This window comes from Montipora foliosa, chromosome 12, assembly GCF_036669935.1.
Source record: "Montipora foliosa isolate CH-2021 chromosome 12, ASM3666993v2, whole genome shotgun sequence".
NCBI lineage: Eukaryota > Metazoa > Cnidaria > Anthozoa > Scleractinia > Acroporidae > Montipora > Montipora foliosa.
In genome coordinates this window covers 34,475,724-34,497,474 of record NC_090880.1, presented here as the reverse complement: position 1 = coordinate 34,497,474, position 21,751 = coordinate 34,475,724, and the positions used below count along the sequence as shown (strand labels likewise).

At 41.5% G+C, this 21,751-nt stretch overlaps 1 protein-coding gene and 1 pseudogene across 3 annotated transcripts in view; one reads left to right on the top strand and one right to left on the bottom strand.

Annotated features, from left to right (window-relative positions):
* LOC137978427 (fibrillin-2-like) overlaps positions 1–21,751 on the top strand; it is a 63,093-nt gene that overhangs the window by 19,143 nt on the left and 22,199 nt on the right. For 2 of the 3 annotated variants that reach the window (XR_011118157.1, XM_068825352.1), the window contains exons 15-32: positions 5,038–5,160; positions 5,860–5,988; positions 7,222–7,347; positions 8,155–8,262; positions 9,959–10,084; positions 11,169–11,300; positions 12,051–12,170; positions 12,497–12,619; positions 13,316–13,441; positions 13,996–14,121; positions 14,575–14,697; positions 14,806–14,931; positions 15,072–15,194; positions 15,303–15,428; positions 15,556–15,678; positions 15,791–15,919; positions 20,908–21,030; positions 21,136–21,261. Coding sequence is in view for 2 of the 3 variants with exons in the window: in XM_068825352.1 (XP_068681453.1) it covers positions 5,038–5,160; positions 5,860–5,988; positions 7,222–7,347; positions 8,155–8,262; positions 9,959–10,084; positions 11,169–11,300; positions 12,051–12,170; positions 12,497–12,619; positions 13,316–13,441; positions 13,996–14,121; positions 14,575–14,697; positions 14,806–14,931; positions 15,072–15,194; positions 15,303–15,428; positions 15,556–15,678; positions 15,791–15,919; positions 20,908–21,030; positions 21,136–21,261 (2,238 nt within the window). In the remaining variant the exon portion in view is untranslated. The remainder of the gene's footprint in view (positions 1–5,037; positions 5,161–5,859; positions 5,989–7,221; positions 7,348–8,154; positions 8,263–9,958; positions 10,085–11,168; positions 11,301–12,050; positions 12,171–12,496; positions 12,620–13,315; positions 13,442–13,995; positions 14,122–14,574; positions 14,698–14,805; positions 14,932–15,071; positions 15,195–15,302; positions 15,429–15,555; positions 15,679–15,790; positions 15,920–20,907; positions 21,031–21,135; positions 21,262–21,751) is intronic. The other variant, XM_068825354.1, reaches the window with a different exon arrangement.
* Positions 455–4,400, bottom strand: LOC137979891 (uncharacterized; annotated as a pseudogene).

Here is a 21,751-nt window from a genome sequence, read left to right as displayed (position 1 = left end):
TTGCGCGACAGTATTTCAAGCTTGAAGCCAGTAGGCTATGAAAAGATAATGAAAAATACCAAACTTAAACGAGGCTTACCTGTAAGGTGAAGTTTGATTTGGGGTTCTGTGAGTCATTGGTCGGGAGCGAAGGAGTCATGTGAGAAAGCGCACGAGCCCGGGAAGATCAGTCTTTAACAGATGTGAGTACTTACACCCAATCACGAGTGGGGTAATAACACGTGGGTGGGCACATGTCTCCTACGCTCCCGACCAATGACTCACAGAACCCAAATCAAACTTCACCTTACAGGTAAGCCTCGTTTAATTTTGGTATTCTGTTTCGTCATTGGTCATTGGTCGCTACGGAGTCACGTGAGATTTTAAAGCAGTGTGAGTGCGAACACAAATGAGACAGCAATGATTATAACAATGTGGATCTGCTTTAATACCATGCTCTCTTAGGGAAACTATCTTAGTTGTCACGACATACAACTTTAAGGAGTTCAGCCCCAAAATTCGCTCGGTGTTCCACTGGTTTGGGGTAAAACTTGGTAAAGGTGGACTCCTGGGACCACCCAGCACTTTTCAGAATTGTGGCAATAGAAATGCTGTTCCCTTTAGCTGCAGATGTAGAGGCTGACCTGGTGCTGTGGGCACCATACTTTGAAGTGTCAATTCCAGCACCAGCCAACGTAGTCTTAATCCATCTGCTTACTGTATCAGGGGAAACAGCTTTATGAGGCTTAGTGTAACTAACAAAAAGCTGCTTGACATCACCTCGAAGAACATCTGTACGCTTCAGTTAGTGCTGAAGATGCTTTACAATACAAAGACTAACATCTGGTGCATAGGCCTGAAACTCAAGGCAAGCTAAATGTTTACCAGGTCTCAAAGTTTTCAACAATGAGTTAATGAAAAACACACATTTATCAGAACTTATTTGCATACAATCAATTGATAATGTGCGCAAAGTCTGACGACGCTGTCCCGAAAGCAACTCCATCAACATAACCACTTTCCAAGTCAGGTTCTTCAAACTAAGTTTCTCAGGTGACCCAAATTTTGCTAGGTAGTCTAATACCACTGTCACATCCCAAGTTTCTTGATACCTTGGTAGAGAGGGTCTGCATTCGAAAATTCCCTTGATAAAACAACAAACTAAGGGATGCTGTCCATAAGTATAATGCTCGGATGTGAAACAAACTGTAGATAAAGCACAACGGGCTGTGTTGAGGGCACTATATCCAATCCCTGTTTGGTACAGTTCCGCCAGGAAATTAATCCCATGTTCTAGAGTCGCTGAAAAAGGATTAATCTTTATTTGATCATAGTGCTGTTCCCATTAAGCGATGAAAGGTTTATATTGTTGTTGAGTACCCCTTCTCCAGGACTGCAAGATGAGTGTCATGAGGTAGCCGATTCAGAAAGGCCTCTGCCTTCAAGGGATTTCCGGACAAGTGGCATATCAGAAGGGTGAGCTTCTGATGTAGTGGATGCACCAAGTCTGGCTGTTGAGGTAGAAATGAGGTGTGTTTCTTTTTTGGAAGCACAAGGGGTTCCTGAACCAGCAGTCTCATTACCAATGGCCACCATCGTTGAGTCGGCCACCATGGCACAACTAACAGTCCTGTGGCCGCCTCTGCTTGGATTTTCTGTAACACTTTTGGGATGATACTAAAGGGAGGAAAAGCATAAAAAACGTAAGGTTTCCAAGAGATTGAAAAGGCATTAATAGCCATTGCTTCAGGATCAGGTTGGTAGGCGACAAATGGCCTTAACTGGTAATTAAGCCTAGAGGCAAACAGAACAATCTGAGGCTCAACATGAAGTTTCTTAACAGCCTCGTGGAAAATCCGTCTGTTTAGGGTCCATTCAGTGTCTTTTCTAGATTTCCTGGACTCTGCATCAGCTAGAGTATTCTCTTTTCCTGGGATATGACTTGTGGTTAACGACATGTTATTTTCAAGGCACCATGCCCAGAGTGTACGGGTTAGATCATTTCTCTTTCTGGAATGGCTAGTGCCCATTTTACCTAAATCTGACACAGCAGTCATATTATCTATTCACACAAGGACATGCTTCCCTGACAACTCTTTGTGAAATGCCTTGAGAGAAAATAACACTGCAAGCATTTCAAGATAATTAATGTGATTTGAAGCCTCTTCAGGGGTCCAATGCCCCCCAATCTTTACATTATTGAGTACTCCTCCCCAGCCTTCTTTACTTGCATCTGTGTATAAAGTGATCTCTGGCTGAGGAGGGCTTATAGGTTTTTGCAGCGACCTTGCTGAGTGTATCCACCACTGCAAATCACTGCGAGACAACTCAGACAGTGACATAAATGCATCAAAGTTACCCTTGTTTAAGCGCAAGGCCTCAGTTTTGTCCATGCCTAGCGACCTAAAATGCAAGGGCCCTAGCTTTGCTGCTTGAAAATTTGATATGAGTAACCCAAGAGTGGATGCCACCTCTCTTACTGCGGGGTGTGGACACTGCAACAGGCCTTGACAGGTATGAATGATCTTCTCGATCTTCTCAGAGGTTGGATAGACTGTCATTGTAATTGAGTCTATAATAAAACCCATGAAGGTGATTCGAGGTTGTGGAACAAAGGATGATTTTTCAGAGTGTACAGTAAACCCAAGGGAATAAAATAATTTGACAGTATCCGTAACATTTCTTTCACGGTCATCATAGTCATCACCCTGGAGATATGAGTGATCAATATGACTTGCTGAAAGGTGTCCCAGCTGCCTTAAATGTGAATATACTGGCTTTAATAATTTAGTAAACTTCCTGGGGCAAAACGCCAATCCATTTGGAAAACAAACATATTGATATAGTTTTCCTAGCCACTGAAACTTCAGGTATTTTTGGTCGGCAGTGGCGATAGGCACAGAATAATAAGCATCTTTTAGGTCTATTGATGCCATAAAACACCCAGGTTGTACCATATGTAGAACAGTATTAAGCGAGTCCATTTTAAAATGGTGATATTGCACATGAGTGTTTAAACATTTGAGATTTAAAGTAACTCGGAAAGAGCCATCCTTTTTAGCCTTAGTGAAAATAGAAGAGATATATTCCCCTTCTTCGTGACTACTTGGGGTAATAACACCTTTAGCAAGTAGTGTATTTATTTCGGTATCAATGACACGCTGTTCATCCAAATCAAGGATTTTCTTCTCTCTGGGGGCTACTCTTTGATATGGAGTCCTGGTAAATTCAATTGGCTGGCCTAATATCATTTGCAATATCTCAGGGTCTGAGGTTAAGGCCTGCCACTGATCATAATATTTTCTCAGCCCCCCTGCTTTAAAGCAGAGAACTTGGTGCTCAAGATAATGGAACATATTTACCTTGTCTGTCACTGGCGGGATTTCTTCTCGGTTTCCCGTGGTTTGTAGAAATTGTTTTGTGGCCGGTAAGACCGGCCCCTCTTCCCTAAACAAGGCTTTCCACTAGAGTGAGGAGATTTGCCCTTCCAGCCATCGCTATGGTTTCGGTAAGATGACTTTGCAGTAGTCGTATGGCCAATCCTATTAGTCGCTTTGATATAGACCTCTTTCATAATGGCGGCCAAATAAAATATTCTTTTGTTTTAATGCTAATAAGCCTTTCTAGCCTCGCTAGGATGAGCAAATTTCAAAAGAATTTTTGTTTCAAAATGAGGGCAGTAGGTCTAATTAACATAAATACAAAAAAATGTAAATATGGCCGCCATTTATGAAAGTGGTCTATTGTTGAGCTGAGATTGCAGCTCATCGCCAAATAGCAAGCCCGTGATGGGTACTTGAGAGCCACACAACGAGGAATATTCGTTATTTAAGTGTGGTTTGGTAGCATCGCGTCCACGGGTAAGACAGATCAATGTTTACATGACCTAACAATGCCAGAGCATCCGCGTTATACGTAACTAATTTCCCCAATGTTTCAGTGAGAGCCGGCGCTGAGGTCTTGTCAGGATTTGCACGGATTGCCAGCAGTGTGTCAGTCGATTTGGCGACAGCACTACCGACTTTAACAAGGACTTTCTGCCTGTTTGCAAGGCGTAAATCCGCGCTCCTGGTCCCGTGCTTCAGCTTATTCCATATCTCGGGGTTGACCTTTGGCACAGTTAATTTCTCACTTCGACTCGGGTCGATTGTATTTCGCCAATTTTTCTTTTAATTTGGTTTCCTCCAATTTAGAACCCCACTGCTTATTGACGATATCCGCCAATTTCTGAGCGACTCTCGGATCAGTTTGCTCTTCCGACTCAAAGTCTTGAGCAATTTCATTGAGCAATGCGTCCTCTGCAGAGCTGCCCCGTTTTGGCGGGTCGCCGTTGGGTGAGCAAGTGAGTCTGAAGACAATGAGTCAGCGAATTCTTCGCCACAGGGCACAGACAACGTGCTTGCTAACGTCTTGTCAGCCATGACCCAAATGAGTTCCACCATGCTGTCCATGGAAAAGGCAATGAAACGGTTAGCTGAAGAACCAGAAGACCATGCTGCACCACCGAAAAGGAGAAGAAAACTTCCTGCAGCTAGTGCCATGAGCGATAGCGGAGATTCAGACCCTGAAAAGTCGGATTCCGAGGCACTCACTTGCTCGCCCAACAGCGACCCGCCAAAACGGGGCAGCTCTGCAGAGGACGCATTGCTCAATGAAATTGCTCAAGACTTTTTAAATTTTCCTTCCTCCGCCGGTGAAAGGGCGTCCCTTCCACTCATATTTTTGGCAGCCATGCGGCGATTTTCTCGGCGTTCGTTCAACACTGAGCGCACAAAACAACACACGTCCGACCTTCCCGAAGGATCGCACACAACTGATCTTCCCGGGCTCGTGCGCTTTCTCACGTGACTCAGTAGCGACCAATGACCAATGACGAAGCAGAATTCAAAAAAGGGCAAGAGTGTTAAAAAACCAGTCTGACAAGAGGCAACACCAAGGTTACCATAGTCGACACATTTACTTGGTAATTGGCACACATCCAGATGTAATTAAATACGACGCCGTCGTACTTGGACTCCCTGCTAGATAGCTAAAGCTGTAGACTGTTTCGTTCTTCAGACCTTAACGAGTGCATTGTGGGTAATGACTGTGATGAATTTGCTGATTGCTCTAATACCAATGGCTCATACACGTGCTCGTGCAAAGATGGTTACCAAGGCAACGGGAAGGAGTGCGCTCAAGGTGAGGCGAGATGTTTATGTTTTTTTACCCTGCGAGCAGTCTCCTTCCAAGAAGAGGAAGAAGACTTTGCCAGCCGCCTCGACATTATTTGATTTGTCACTCAGCCAAAGAAATGGGTGAGTCAGTCCAGTTTCGTCTTGTCAAACCTGTTTTTTTTATAATTTGTGTGCATGATCAATCGGCACGCATGATCAATATTTTTTGAAATCTACAACAGCGTACGTAGCAATTTTAACTGTCCCATGAGTACTTCCTCCGTATGTCGGTTAGGTAAACTAGTCTGCCAGAATCGAGTTACTTTTTAATATTTTCAGTAAAAATTGAAAGGGCAATTTAAAAGCATGAACAATCTTGAGTTTCCAAGGAAATGATTCCTTGGTTACCATGTGTTTGCCAGAGTTGTTCGAAAATAACCCGACTGTTTGTTTTGCTTTTGTGGTTTCACGGTTACTGTTCACGCGTGACTGACACCCGAATACATTTGAATTTTTAACGCATGCTCAATACGAAATGTCGAGGCGGCTTCCTCTTCCCGACTCACCCAGGAAGATCGAAGGAGACTCTGTTCGCAGGGTATATGTTTACAATACTCTGCACCGAGTACTGCATAGTGGGAAGGATGCGCGTAGTTCCTCGTTAGAAGAAACCAGCAATCATATCATTTACTGATTTTGTTTACTGTGATATTTGTTCATACAGTGACTCCCATTGGTGGCTGTAATGGACAAAAGTGTCACATATATGCTTCTTGCTTTGCTGATCCATCTAATGGAAAAGAATCCTGTGGATGTCGACTTGGATTTCTTGGTGACGGATTGAGATGCGAAGGTCATTACATTTGATTTGTATCATTTGTTTTTACGTTCAATTTGCTGCATGCAGGTTTTGAAATTTCTTTAAATTTAATTTATTGGACCTCAGAAGTTTAATGTCTCGAGTTTATTATTTTTCATCCCTGCATATACATGTACCTCATATCGACCAAAACACCCTTATGGCGAGAATTGGCTAATCAGAGAGTGAGCATTATTTACGAGATATTAGTTTCCTTTTGCGATATAACAGGTGGATACAAATGGGAACGACGCAGACTAAATCACTTGCAAGAGCGACAGGACTGGTAACCACAAAAGGCACCTTAATGCATTTTTCTGATTCCGTTCTCGTCCTAATGACGATGTGAATTATTCAAAGGAGGTCATGTTGTAGACGTGAGCACCTGAAGATAAATTTCAATTTTCCTCAAAAATTCCATGTCCTTCATATCAGTTTGATTCCTTTGAGAGTTGCTAAAACATTTACAGCCTGAACAACTTGGAGTAATCACATGATATGTTTTCAAATGAACGGTCTTGTAGCCGTCGTCGATACCCTTGCTGAAACTCCAAACTAAACTAGTAAAGCCCATTGTGACGATTCATAGCGTGGAGTTTTTAAGTATCCCCTCGTCATGTTTCTTGTGGTCGTTCTTATCAATACGTCCTTAAACCTGGTATTCAACAGCGAAGCACGCACAAGCGCAAGCCGCCGAAGTGGAAACGAACGTCGACATATGCAAACGCACACGCAGATACTCAGAGGCGGGGAACGTGTGCTTTAATTGGCCAGACATGCCCAGACTTAGTAAATTCCATTGTGCTTATGACATGTTTTGTTTTCAAGCGGCATAAGGAGAGCGCAAGCACAAGGGCGAGCGCAGGAAAAGAAAACTTTTTGATCCTTGTGCTTGTATTTGCGCTTGTGTTTATGCTTGGGTCGAAGCCGTTTTCACGGTAAAATGAGGGCTGTTATGCTTGCGCCGAGTTGCGCTTGCGCATGTGCTTGCGTCGCCAGTGAAAACCAGGCTTTAGGTTACCTTGTCCAGGTTGTCGAGCGTGCGGGACACGGAAAAGTCGCTCGATGCTTCCGATTGCGCAGAATTGTCTTTTGAAGCCAACGTGTCCTTCACATTGTTGCTGCCACATTCGACAATGTCACTCAATGCTCTGGCTTCTAAAATGGGTTCCAACTTGAATGTCTTACTCTTGTATAATTCTATTTGCAATTCTTTCTTTGCAACAGACCTAGATGAATGTGCTAATATGTTGGATTTTTGCCCAGACAACAAAACTCAATGTATCAACACATTGGGAAGTTTTGAATGTTTGTGCAAGGAAGGCTTTATGGAAGTTAACAGGAAGTGTGTCTGTAAGTAATGAAGTCTTGAAAGCGCAACTAGTTTTACTTGCTTCTTGTCTTATTCTATATTTATGATTGCCACTATGGTCTTTAAAAACAAAACAATATTGATTCATCCAGTCATTCTTATGGCAAATTTCCTTCAAAGATTTTGAAATTACAATACAAATTTAAATCGCACAAGTCGAGAAAACCAAGAGTTTACTGATTAATCAATTTTAGCAAGTATTCATGTCATCCCTCTATTGTTTCTTTGACCGATGTGTCGCTGTAAAGATTCATCACTCAACCCTTTCATTACTTCCGTTCTGATTCACTCCCCCGAAAGAAGTGGTGCAAAATTTTGCTCCTTTGCCTTTGCTATGGACTTAAGCTTACCGAGCGGTTCAGATTGTAAAGATTTCAAACATACAGTATTTTAAAACAAGAAATATATTTAAGTTTTAAATGGTGCATTCTCGCGATTGTCCTGCACTTGTCCTATACTGTCAGGAATCGCAGTTGCTTTGCTTTTACTGAATGCTGACAGCAGTTACTACTATAATGACTGTCACATTAATCTAGTGAAATGGCCAAGCTTCCACCAGTTTCCTAAAGCTCAGTGGCAGAGCATTCGCGGTGGCTGTAATCGAAAGGTGATCGGCTCGTTTCCTGTTATAAGAACTCCGCTTTTGTTCGATTATTCAAGATTCGCCATCGCAAAAGTACATTTCTTCCAGAAATATATAACAATCACGTGACCCTTCAGGTATTTGTTCATAGATACAACTCGAACATAATTGTTGCTAAGTATGTGGATTTTTTCTTGCTTTAAAGCTGATGACACGTGTATGGGTGTCGAATGTGATCCCAATGCTCTGTGCGACTCTTTTCGCGGATGTTTATGCAAACCCGGTTACCAAGGAAACGGAAAAACTTGTCTGGGTAAGCAAATTCAGCAGAATGGAAATTAAGAAAGAGGACAACTTATAGGGGAAAGGTTTTTAGATTTGATTCCCCAAATGCTGTTGGCATATTGGATATTTGCGTCTGATAAAGAAATACAACGCAGCCAGATTAAAAAAAAATTCCAATCCATATTTAAAATTTACTGAAAACAGGAGGGGAAAAGATTGAGAATTGTAGCAAACTTTGGAACTGTTTGTGTGGCTCTAGCGCTTTGGTTGACTTCTTCCATTTGAGTTCAGCTCTCAATGCTGTGTTCTGCGCTATTTGATTTAATTAATATGAAGGTTACCGTCAAAACGAATTACCCCGCTATTGCTAACGTATTCCGATTGAAGAGATAAGCTTATCTCTTTCTTTTACATCCGTGCGTCTCGTTGAAAATAAGAGCGGTGCAGAACTTTGAGGAGTGTTGTCTAAAATGGAACTTCAAAGACTTTTTCTGTTTAATCGTTTTCATCGTGGTCATCGTTTATAAGTGTTTATTTGATCGATTATTAAGTAGTTTGCGGTGTTTAAACTGACCTCAAAGCAACGGTCCGATCGCCATACTTGCGCAAAAAAACAATCACGAGTGTTTATGAGGAGAGACGGGGACTACGATTCATCCCCATATCGGAGAGTTCAGTCTGCGTGCATTTAACAATTATCCTGCGAAATCTCGCGGAATATCGCCTGATACTTAGTCGACAGGCGTAGGCCGAGTGGGCTAAAATCAGGCGATATTCCGCAAGATTGAGCAGGATTCTTGTTTTATTATTCAACACATTGATGACAAAGCACAATTTTCTACGTTTATTGGAAACAAAGCTGGAAAAACTACCATTTTTCTCTGCGACACACAAAATTACGTATATCGCAGGATATCTGTAGTACGCACGACAAATATTGAGCGCGCTATGACCATATTTGGACATTGTCACAATGTGTTGAATAATAATAATACAGATTATTATTATATAGATACTGATGAAATACCAGGATTTCTCCTTTTACTAAAAAATCAGATCTTCACCGCGCGCAGTGAACATATTATTTTTATCTTTCACATGTGAGAATATAAGTGTCGTCATGGCAAAGAACACGATTAGCCAATAAAACGCGAGCTTCGTCTTCATTGTAAGACTTTTTTGTGCTTCAGTATAATTCTTCTCTAGTAATTTAACATTATTTTTTATTGCAAAATTTAACATTATCATAATTTGCTTTTCATAACTTTCATATCTTGGTTTCATGTTACACAACATGCGTGTTTTAGCGGTTGGTGACACCTTTATCATCATTTCGAAAATGAGTAAAACAAGTTGTTTTAAATCTGGACATTTCATCAATATCTATATAATAAACAAAACATTACATGGCCGCTTGGGGATACGAATTTTATCTTCGAGTGCTGAAAGGATCTCTTACTCGTTCACTTCGCTCACTCGTGAGAGATACTTTCAGCACTCGAAGATAAGATTCGTATCCCCGCGCGGCCATGTAATATCCTTTATTTATACAACACATTTTGACAATGTCCAAATATGGCCATAGCGCGCGCAATATTCGCCGTGCCTACTCAACAGGTATCCTGCGATATACGTTATTTTGTGTGCCAAGGACAAAAATGGTAGTTTGCCATGGTGTTTTGTTAAGGTCTCGATTTAGTTGCTTTACAATTTTCTGTCCACAGATGAAGATGAATGCGATCCTTCTCGCAGCCCGTGTGATCTGAATGCAACTTGCACCAACACAGCTGGATCTTATCAGTGTCAGTGTCGAGCTGGATTCACTGGGGATGGTAGTCGTTGCCAAAGAGGTGATAAAATGAGACGCGGTAGTTTGTGACTTGTGTCTTCATTATCCATGTTAAGTGTACCTTTGATAATTCATTTGTTGAATCTAAGCCTGAGATTGGCCGAGTAATTTAATGAAATCTTTGTTGTTGGTCAATTCCGGTCTCAGGTTGAATCCGTTTTTACCTACAATAGGTTAAATTGGTGATACTCATTTTACTGTGGTTGAATATGCACCTTGCCTAGTTTAAAGCAGCTACCACCCCCCCCCCCCCCTCTCCCCCCAAAGAAGGACTGAAACACCTTTTCCTTCCCTCCATCTCTGCCTTACGCATCTCGACACACCTTCTTAATGTTTCGTATCATTTTATCGGTTTTTACATTCATGCACTTATCCATTCAGTCTCAACATTACAACATAGTAAGGGAACAAGGAACTTTACTATGCACTTACCGATACTCGAACTAGGACCCTCCGGGGCAGATCTATGGCCCTGTGTCTTCACCACTAAAGTACAACGACGAACACGCTTAACCCAACACAGTTCTTTTCATTATTTACTTTTGTATAATAAGTCAATTGAAATCCATGTATAATAACCAAATTTAATCCTAACCTGGGGTCCGTTTCTCGAAAGTCCCGAAACTTTAAGGGCCATTTTCGGGTGTCACAATTCCCTCTGTATCTCACGAACGGAGAGGATTTAAGTCGTCAAACTTCACTGTCATTTTGCTTTTTGTTACCTTGAAATCATCGCAAAAGATTGGCTTTCCAAAACAAGCGGTTGCCAGTTTCACAAGTGGCTTTTCGGGCCCCTGATCCTAATTTTTCTTTAGGCTTAATTTAGGCTCCGAAAAAAAACGTTTCTTCAGTTCATCTGAGAGTATACTCATCCTTGGTAAAATGATGATCACCAATTTAACTTTTTGTAGGTAAAAACGGATTTCAACCTTAGAACGGATTTTACTGGCAACATCCTGTCATCTTACCACCACCATTATTATCAGCATCAGACATTTCGATTGATTTCGAGTAAGTGCAGTGGCACCCTGCCTTACGGTGGCTGTCAGTTTTCTCTGTTTATTTATTGTTCTCTTCTTTTTCAGTTGGTTCCTTAGTCGATGAAGAATGCAATGGCGCTGTATGTGATACACATGCTCAGTGTATTCAACCCTACGATCAACCAATGCAGTGCGAATGCGAACAAGGCTGGCAGGGAAATGGCCAGACGTGTTCAGGTAAGACGGATTGTTGGAAATACTAACCCGGTTGAGAAATGAGAGTGTTCTTCTTTGTAAATATGGCCACTTCTTCAGAAATAACAGAGAAAATATCGTACCGTAACTTAATTTTACTACTTCTTTATAGATGCAAACATGTCTACGTTAAAGGGTTACGTTTTTGCACACGTTGGCCGTGTTACTTATTTATTTATTTTTAGGGTCTTAAGTTCCTATGACCTGCTCCCGTCTGAACTTGTAGCTCAGTCGGTAGAGAAGCGGCGATCTAACCTCGAAGGTCGTGGGTTCAATTCCCACCCTGGTCAGAGTTTTTTTTTCTGTCCTTGTGAGGGCCCAATTCCATTAGTAGGGCTAACGCTCACATGGTCTGTATGGATAGAAAACTAGCATTTCACATCACCCTCTAATAGTTACGTGTACATTAACCTCACGGAGACGAACCAGTTTTCCCCATCCAAGAATAAATTAATTTAAACTTGAAAGACTTGCTTGGTTTGCAGCTTACCGGTAATGAAACTTTGTTTACTATCATTATCACCGTGTCGTCAGCGTGGACGTCACCATTTATCACTTCTTGGCGTCTACCGAAGATAAATTAATCAGAAACTCATCAAGGTTACTCATTTTCATAGCGACCATCAGCCTTTTTCCCTTGTTTGAACTTGAACGTTAACAGACCTAACAGACCCAGGTGACCTTAAATTTTCAAACCTTTTTTGTCATATCCTAGTATCTTTCTCTTTTTAGATGTTGACGAATGCGAAGTTAACTATTGCCATCCACTTCGAGCTGACTGCATCAACACTGCGGGTTCTTATGAATGCCGCTGCAAGCCTGGCTTTGAAGGAGATGGAATCAATTGTACATGTAAGCTTTCAACATACAAAATATCAGAATCAATAATATTTTTCACTATGCCGGGAAAACTGGGGGAAATCGACATTTTACCAACCTTGCAATATCTTGCTCTTATATAGGTCTCTTAAACAGTTAAGGCTATGAAACACTAATTTACCAACGAAGTCTTAAATTACCCTTTGTAGAACACATGCACTAACAACGATTTTCCTGTTCTTTTAGGGTTAGGGTTAGCAGGCATCTTTTGCTTAAACATAAAATTGGGCATTTCTAATTTTACTATGAGATTTTTATTGCCTCTAAGCTATTAAAGGGAATTCATTGCTCTTTTTCAGCTGACGGCTCATGCCACGGTGTTCGATGCCATGACAACGCTACCTGTTTTAAGCCAACGACTGAGGTGCCTGGCCTATGTATTTGCAAAGATGGCTGGATTGGCAATGGACGGCATTGCCATGGTGTGAATTTAAAATTTGCCTTTTATGATAAATTAACTTAAATGAAACTCTTTTACTTATTTAATAATGACGCTGAAACCTTGTTACTACCTTGTCAACAGTCACAGTTTCAGAGAAAACCCGAAACTTTCTCTTTAAGTTCCTTTGTCATGGATCTCTTGCTTACTTGCTTACTTACCTCAAAGAGATCAAATCTTAGCTCCCATATCTTTTAGGCGATATATTGTAAAGGTAAAGTAAAGTCTCTGCTTACGAGCCAGAAGGCTCATCATCAGGCCGGCACCTATCTCCGGTTTCATTAGCATGAAGCGACTAGGAGTATTTCTACTTCCCCCTGGATGGGACGCTAGTCCATCGCAGGGTTACCCCCAGCATTTCGCCGGTACCCATTTATACACCTGGGTGGAGAGAGGCAAAGCGAGAGTAAAGTGTCTTGTCCAAGAACACAACACAATGTCCCCAGCCAGGACCCGAACCCGGACCACTCGATCCGGGGTAATTTCTTTGCTTCCACCGACCAGTTGGCTGTCGTAGAAGAGCCCTGGTCTTTGAAGGAGAATGCTGTGGGGTTCAAGTTTTTTTCAAATAACATGGGTTTGGAATTTTCAGTCTTCTCAAAGAAGGACGAAAAACCGAAGTTTCCGAGACGCTACAAAAGTCCATATTTCAATTGACACTTAAGCTCATTTATTTCAGATGTCGACGAATGCAACAATTCCTCCAAAAATAGCTGCCACAAAAGGGCTGACTGCATCAACACTGACGGCTCCTATAATTGTCGTTGTAAAACTGGATATCAAGGCGACGGCTTTGACTGTGTGGGTGAGTATTACCAACAGGAAGGTTCTATGCGGAAAGAAAGAAACACTGTGTACGAGTTGAATACTGTATGGTTCGCAATAGCCCACATTTACCTTTGCTTCCGCTGGGTAAGGAATGGTTACTCAGCTATGACTCTTTGTTTAAAGACTTTCCTTTAGACGTCGATGAATGTGAGGCGATTGCTGTCATTTGCGATACAAATGCGGATTGCTTTAATAGCGCAGGCTCGTATCAGTGTCGCTGTCGTCTTGGACATCAAGAAAATGAAAGTAATTGCGCCTCGAAGTATTGCCTAGGATGTTACAATAATTAAAAAACTTTTGCCAGGGGCGGTTTCTCTTATAAAGCTACATATTTTGGCCTCAGCTATTAACGAATGAGTCAATTTCCAGTGACCCCTGTATCACTTGTATCTTTTCGATGTCACTCGGATATCAAGGCAACGAGACGCATTGCTTCTGTCAGTTTTTTGTTTTCAGATCTCATACTTTAGAGAGACTTTCCAACAATCCGTGGTTGTGTGCATTGAATTTCTCTTTTTTTTTTTTTCTCAGCTGACGGTACTTGTGATGGAGTCATCTGCGGTGAGAACAGCAAATGTTTACCTCGAGCTTCCAAAAGTCGGGAACGACATTGTGTCTGCGACAATGGTTGGACTGGAGACGGCCGGAGTTGCGTTGGTAACGATGCATTTATCAAAGTATTCATTGATACTTTAAAGCGCCTCAGACTAAGAGCTAAAACGATTTCGTTTTAACTTCGTTTAAGATGAGAACAAACTCTTCCCAAAAATCAAAGTCGTCTTCTGAAGCCTCAACGATTAAGAAATAGCTATCAAACTAAAAAAAAGTGTACATACGATTTTAAACACAACCTCTGACTTCTAGGCTAAGCTTAACTGTGTGGTTGACTTCCAGAGGGATCATTAGCTAGAAGATGAAAATTCCATATGCATTCTATCTACTTCATAAATGATAGGACGTCTGATCTTTTGTCTCACGATCTAGTGACTACATAGTAAGACAAACGATGTTACGACTTATATTATCTACTTGCTTGCTTTGCCTGAATCTTTTTTATGACCTTAGAAATTCTTCACAATTTAAAGGGACTGTTTCACGGCTCTCCTTTAGATATGGACGAATGTGAGTCATCCTCCGTGAATTGCGACCAAAATGCGGATTGCTTTAACAGCGTAGGCTCGTATCAGTGCCGTTGTAGGCTTGGCTACCAAGGCAATGGAACTAATTGCGTTTGTGAGTTTTTAAAATTTCGTTTTTTATCTGAAATGACTTTTTAAAATGTTATTAAGGCAAAATTTTTTATTGTGTTAATAAACGCTATGCCCAATTTAATATTCTTAGCTGACAGCACCTGTGATGGAGTCGTGTGTGACTTGAACAGCGTTTGCGTACCAAGATCTTCGGGAAGTCGTGAACGAAAATGCGTTTGCAAGGTTGGCTGGACGGGGGATGGACAAAACTGTACTGGTAAAGAAAAAAATACAGAAATTTGAAGATTAATTGGTTGACAATTACATCAACTTCATTCTGACTTACCAATCTTAGATAAAAGTGCAACTGTTACTGTTAAAAATCGTCATATCCTCACTCATTAGCTCTCATCCTAGATATTAACGAGTGTGAGTCTCCCACTTTAAATTGCGACCAAAATGCGGATTGCTTTAACAGCGCAGGCTCGTATCAGTGCCGCTGTAGGCTTGGCTACCAAGGCAACGGAACTGACTGCATTTGTGAGTTTTTGAAATTTCGTGTTTTTATCTTAAATAACTTTGTACATGTTATTAACGGAAAATGGCTGGTTGTGTTAATAAGCGCTATGCCCTATGTCATTTTCGTAGCTGACGGCACCTGTGATGGAGTCGTGTGTGACTCGAACAGCGTTTGCGTACCAAGATCTTCTGGAAGTCGTGAACGAAAATGTGTTTGCAAGGTTGGCTGGACGGGGGATGGACAAAATTGCACTGGTAAAGAAAAATTACAGATTGAACGGTTAATTGGTTGACCATTACATTAACTTCATTCTGACTTGCCAATCATAGATAAAGATGCAACTGTTACTGTTAAGAGTCGTCACATCCTTACTCATTCTAGATATCAATGAGTGTGAATTACCCGCTGTGAATTGCGACCTAAATGCGGATTGCTTTAATAGCGCAGGATCGTATCAGTGTCGGTGTCGGCTTGGCTACCGAGGCAAAGGAACTGATTGCGTTTGTAAGTTTTTGAAATTTCATGTTTTTTCCTGGAAATTTTAATTTTATCGATATTATAAACGTATAATTCGTGGTTGTGTTATAAAAGGTTATGCCCCATTTAATTTTCATAGCTGACGGCACCTGTGATGGAGTCTTGTGCGACCCAAACAGCGTTTGCACACCAAGAACGTCGGGACATCGGGAACGAAAATGCGTTTGTAAGGTTGGCTGGACGGGAGATGGAAAACTGAATTGTACTGGTAAATATAACATAACAGAAGTTTGAAAGGTGAATTTGTTGACTATAACATTACCTTTAAAAACAAACGCAAATTACAGAGAAAAATGCACCAATTACTATTAACATTTGTCATATCCTGATATCCTCTGCATTATTGATCAATTATGTTACGAACAGCCACTTGCCTTGTTTACAAGTAAGTTGTGATCCACTATAACCCTAATTGCTATTGACCTTTTCACCTTAAATATACCTTTTTACACATATGTTCTTAGTAATCAACTGCTGATAGTAGCCTAGATAATGTTTTTAAAAGACTGTAGGGACTCAGGCGCTTACGCCCAGTGTGAACATGGCCCACAAAAATATAAGGATTTGTTTAGGAATCTAGATAAAAAAGAAATTCTCAATTCAGTAAAAAGCCTTACTTTATTGCTATTGTGGGTAGCTTCCTTTCTGTGTGCTTATTTTCCAGATCCAACGCGATTTGAGCTGCGATTTTAAACTGTTCTCGGTGCCCACCGTATTATTACAATTCCAAGGCTGCGCACTCTATTCTGGGGAGTCCACCACTTTGAGTCAAATATTTCTGGATAAAATGATCCCAAAGTCACAATTCCACATTAGAATCAGTTGAACTGTCATTTCATCCCACCATCAACGCATTAGTGGTCCCGCGAGCGACCTCAAGCTGTAGTTTGTTCACTTGATTGCAAAAAAAAAAAAAAACACTTCCGAAAGATGCGCTTTACTGATTAGGTGGCCACGGCTTCGACCGTTGGAGAACAAGCTGAGCCTTACCGGGGTGGCAGACCGTAGTTTGTCCGGGGGGTACTCCCTATAAAGGCCTATGCGGGGAGGCTCCGCCCCAAAGGGGTACTTTTTTCACGCTTCAGGTATACGAAAGGGGATGGTTTTCACGAGTCGAAGTATATGAAAGGGTAGGGAAATCTGTCATTTAGGTATTTAAAAGGGCCTTTCATTTAAATATTTCGAACACACATGTTTTAATTTATTGATCGCAGCATGAAAATGACAAGAATACGTCCTCTTTTAGTGATTTATTCACAAGACGGTCCAGTTAGAGCAATTAAAAATTAAACTCGTTGGGTTCGCATTACAGTCTATCCGCTTGCTTGGTGGACTTCAGTCAACTTGTCACGCTTTCGTCTTTATTATTTACTCCATCTTGTCGACACCTTCTTTTAGTACAACTTGAACGCCCTCAGTCGCTTGAGTTTTGTTGGCTTTGAATGTGACGTTAAGCGGAACGTGTATCCCTTCCAACGCGCCAGCTCCAGTTTGTTAACTTCATTGTAAGGGCTAGAAAGGGGATGCAGGGTTTCGTAAGTAGGTTTATGAAAGGGGTAATATTTTCCAATGGAAGGTATACGGAAGGGGTATCTTTTCTGCCAAAAATGGTATATAAAAGGGTAAGGGGTCGGACCTCGGGGCGGAGCCTCTCTGTATTAAATTCTTTTTAGTACCCTCCCCCTTCCCCGGGGAGTTTGACAACAACATTTTTTTTAAAATTCTGCTGGGTCTCACAACACGACTGTATTATCCCAGATGCTAATTATAATAATAATTAAATTTCACTGGCTCCAGTAAATATTCGTAGCAAATATCCTACTCGAACAAAGTTTATTTGCATGTTAATTTCTTGAACGCTTGATAAATACAGTTACGATAGTGAACAGCATACTCCGTACTGAGTCCTGTTAATTGACTAATAAAAGTGACACGAATGCGCATAGTAACCATGACTTACATCTAAGCATTTAGTTATTCTTCTCAGTTTGTACACTACTGCTTTCATTCTTAGCCATCTTTCGACATTTCGCGGATTCGCGATTGTGCTTTTGAAGTTTGTTTGATTAGACGACTGAATCAATGCACTCATGTCGGGAGACCCAGGGGAATAAAAAATGCTGCTTGCCACCCCGGTAAGGCTCAATTTGTTATCCAATGGTCGAAGCCGTGGCCTCTTGAGCTACGGTAATTCGAGCAACAAAAACGTCTAACTTGTCTCGCAACAGTGCTGCAAAACTAGTCGAAACGCGATGTTGCGCGTTTTACATCCCACTCACAGCCTGTCTCGCAATAAAAAAAAAATATGTTGCAAGTTGCTGCAGCGTGTTGCAGAAAGTAGAGGTCCGTTTTACTTTCTGCAACAAAATCCTCAAAATGCTGCCCGTTTTACCACTCCAAGGCAACTTGTTTCGCAACTAAATCACTTTCTCGCGCTCTTAATTTGTCAAGAGTGGTGATTACGTCATACGTGGCTGCAGTGCGTCTCCTCTCTGCCAAGTGGCGACCACCATCTTTGTTTTCATAGATTAATTAAGCTTACGTGACCTCGTATATGGCCTAAATTCACGCAACTTGCAACACATTTTTTTTGTTGCGAGAAAGGTTGTGCGTGGGATGTAAAACGCGCGACATCGGTTTCGACTAGTTTCACAGCAATGTTGCGAGCCAAGTTGGACGTTTTTGTCGCTCGTATTACCATAGCTTTAATCGGTATGAAGGAAGAAAGCTACTCACAATGGCAATAATATAAGGCTTTTTAATTGAGAATTTTTTCATGATTCCAATACAAATCCTTATAGTTGAGTCGCCCATACTCACACTGAGCTTGGGGCGCCTGTGATGGGTCTTGGTTTAAACTGATCATAATTAGAGCTGTCCGCTTTGAGGGATTCAGTTTTTTTTGTTGGGGAGGCAGAACAACTTTTAACTGCACTGTCTTAAGGACAAATCATCGGAGACATAAAGAAATGCATAGCCTGCGTGGCAGGTGGCTTGGTGAATTTTAAAAGCTTCTTTTCACCGGGGTTGACTTTCGAGAGATCGTTTGAACGTAATTGGCCACGCGAAAAGCAAGCGAAGGGGGAGGGGGCGAGGAGAAGAAGGAAGAAAACGCCAACAATCAACCCCACACCCCACAACATGCTCCAAACCTCCCATTTTCAATCATGTGTGATGAGCACGGGTTTGATGTTAACTACCAACCAATCAATCAATCATCTTGTGTAAACATTGGCATTAATATAATTAATTTTTTAGAGAAAAAAATTGCTTGTTCTCTAACCACTCTGCAGTGAAACGAGAACAAATCATTTTCATATTAAATATCATCAGAAGCAGACAAGGATCAGGAATGGGCATCTCGTTTATTGCCATCTATAATTCCATACGTCGACTAGCTCAACTTAAAAAAGCTTACAACAAACGATTATTATAACACTTCTCGAATGAGCAAACATCAACTTGACACCCTTAGTAGTCGGCACTGATTACATTACATTAGCGTACAAGTACAAATATCAAAAAGGAAATTTCATAGAAAGGTAGCGAGAGATGCCGTCGAGTGACCTTGAAACTGCGAGAAATGTCTGTATATACCCCAGGCGCCCCAAGCTCAGTGTGAGGGAATATAAGGATTTGAATGGGAAGACAAGACCTGAGACCTAATTTTTGCAGCTCCAACCGGTTCCAAATCTCTTCGCTGAAGGCCGCTTCATGTTCTCTTCACCCCTATTTGACTTCGCTATTGCACAATTCCATCTAAGGGAACCCCGGGTGGCAAAGCGAAAGTGTGGATGGCAAATTCCGGTCTAGTACCCCCGCGAGTCTTTTGACTAGGTAATCTTGTCAGGTCTCAGGTCTTGTCTTCCCATACAAATCCTTATATTCCCTTATACTGAGCTTGGGGCGCCTCTGTATATACCTGACTACAAATAGTCATGCGTACTACCAGACTATGCACACTTAATTGTGCTGGGATGGCGCATTGGTGAGAGCACTCGTCTCCCACCAACGTGGACCGGGTTCGATTCCTAGATCCGGCGTCATATATGGGTTGAGTTATTTGGTTCTTTGCTCTGCATCGAGAGGTTTTCGCCGGGTACTTTGGTTTCCCCTCTCCTCAAAAACCAACATTTGACTTGATTTACGTTAATTGTTGATTTCAGTTTACTGTGTCCCCAATTAGTGCTCCAGCGCTAGAACGACTAGACACTTAAATAAAGTTCCTTTCCTAAAGTGTGAATACCGAAAAGCCCGAGCTACAATATCGTACATTCCATAACGTAAGAAAATATATAAGATCGAATTGAAATATTTCAACTTACCGTTATCGATTCCCTGTCCATGTTTCTACTGTGTGCGATTCGTCGACAATTATATATAGCCGACAATTTTTTGTAGAAGTTCTTAAAATGTCATTTCAGCGCCTTGAGAAATGCCTTGTCGAGCGCATCTTCTGCCGATGCGAAAACTAGCTGGAGCTTCCCAATGGATACATGTGGCAGCCGCCAACGAGAGGTTGCCGAGAGCCCTCATCCTTCAGCTTCTTTTATCTGGTCAACTATGATACTTCTAAAAGGTGTTGTTACTAATGCAGAACACATTTCGCCGGTTAGAAAAAGCTGAAATATGAGGCTTTGCCAATTTCTTTGGGAAGGACCGGCAAAATATCACCTCCATATCTTAGTGGTTTTACATCTTTCTGCTCTTATTATCCAATCTACTGCAAGGAAGTTTCCAATTTCGTAAAAAAAAAAAAACAGATTGTAGGCTCTTTCCGCTCTGTTTTGTCAATACACTTTCATGAAAAGGAGCAGTACATTTTTGACTGACAGGCGGATTTTTTTCGGACTCATTCCAATCAGGAACGATATTTTCTCCGTCCGTGGGGGCGAAGGGACGTTTCGATTATGTTGATGGGTTGATTGCAGGCGGTTTCTCACTCCTTCTGCTCGGGCCCTGCCCCCTCGCGTTCTCGTTTTGCTTCGGTCCAGGTTTTCGCGCGGTCAATATTCAAAACGATCACCGATCAAGGAAAGAAGCGTTTTAACTTCGCATAAAACCCGTCTGCTACGCAGGCTAAGAAATACGCAAATTTTATTTCATAACAATCCAACAAAACTACCTGTCTCCAAAACACAGAGAAAAACGCGTAAATTACAGTTACAGTCTTCGTGCAACCGATTTTCTCCTCAGATGTCAACGAGTGTGAGTCGCCCGCTGTAAATTGCGACCAAAATGCGGATTGCTTCAACAGCGCAGGCTCATATCATTGTCGCTGTAGGCTTGGCTACCAAGGCAACGGAACTACTTGCCTTTGTAAGTTTCTAAAATATGTTCTCTCTCGGTTAATTTTAATGATATTATGTATGATTGTAATTCTTGGGTGCGCCAATGTACGTTTTGCCCAATATCTTTTCTTAGCTGACGGGACCTGCAATGGAGTCGTGTGTGACCCAAACAGCGTTTGCGTACCAAGAGCTTCAGGAAGTCGTGAAAGAAAATGCGTTTGCATGGATGGTTGGACGGGAGATGGACGAAATTGTGCTGGTAATTAAATCGCTCATAAAATCCTTATGTAACCAGGCATCCAGAAGTAAAGAAGAGAATGGGTAATCCTCGCTAATTTAGGGGTGGTTGCAAAGAGTGTCTCGGGCTCACATTCGGGTGGTTGCCTCACACATTTTCATTGCATTCATTCACCGTCCGCTTCACCCAAAGGGTAAAACTTGCAATAGCGGAAATATATTCCAACGTGTTATCATAGTTTATTAAATTCTCAACCTCGGATAATGCATTTCGCGTGCTCTGATTGGTTCACTCAATCTCGGTTATCAGCTCATATACCTTAGTTTGACCTTATATAGTAAATGATTGCGCTAAGCATTGCGAAGCTAAAAACGTTTTCGTCGAAAAGCGAAATTTCTCTATGAATAAAGCCAAAAATGAAAAAAAAAATTTTTTTGTAGAAACTTTGGATCAATTCGACGTTTAGAAGTACGCGAAAAGGCAAGAAATGTTTTTGTGATGAGCCTACGTC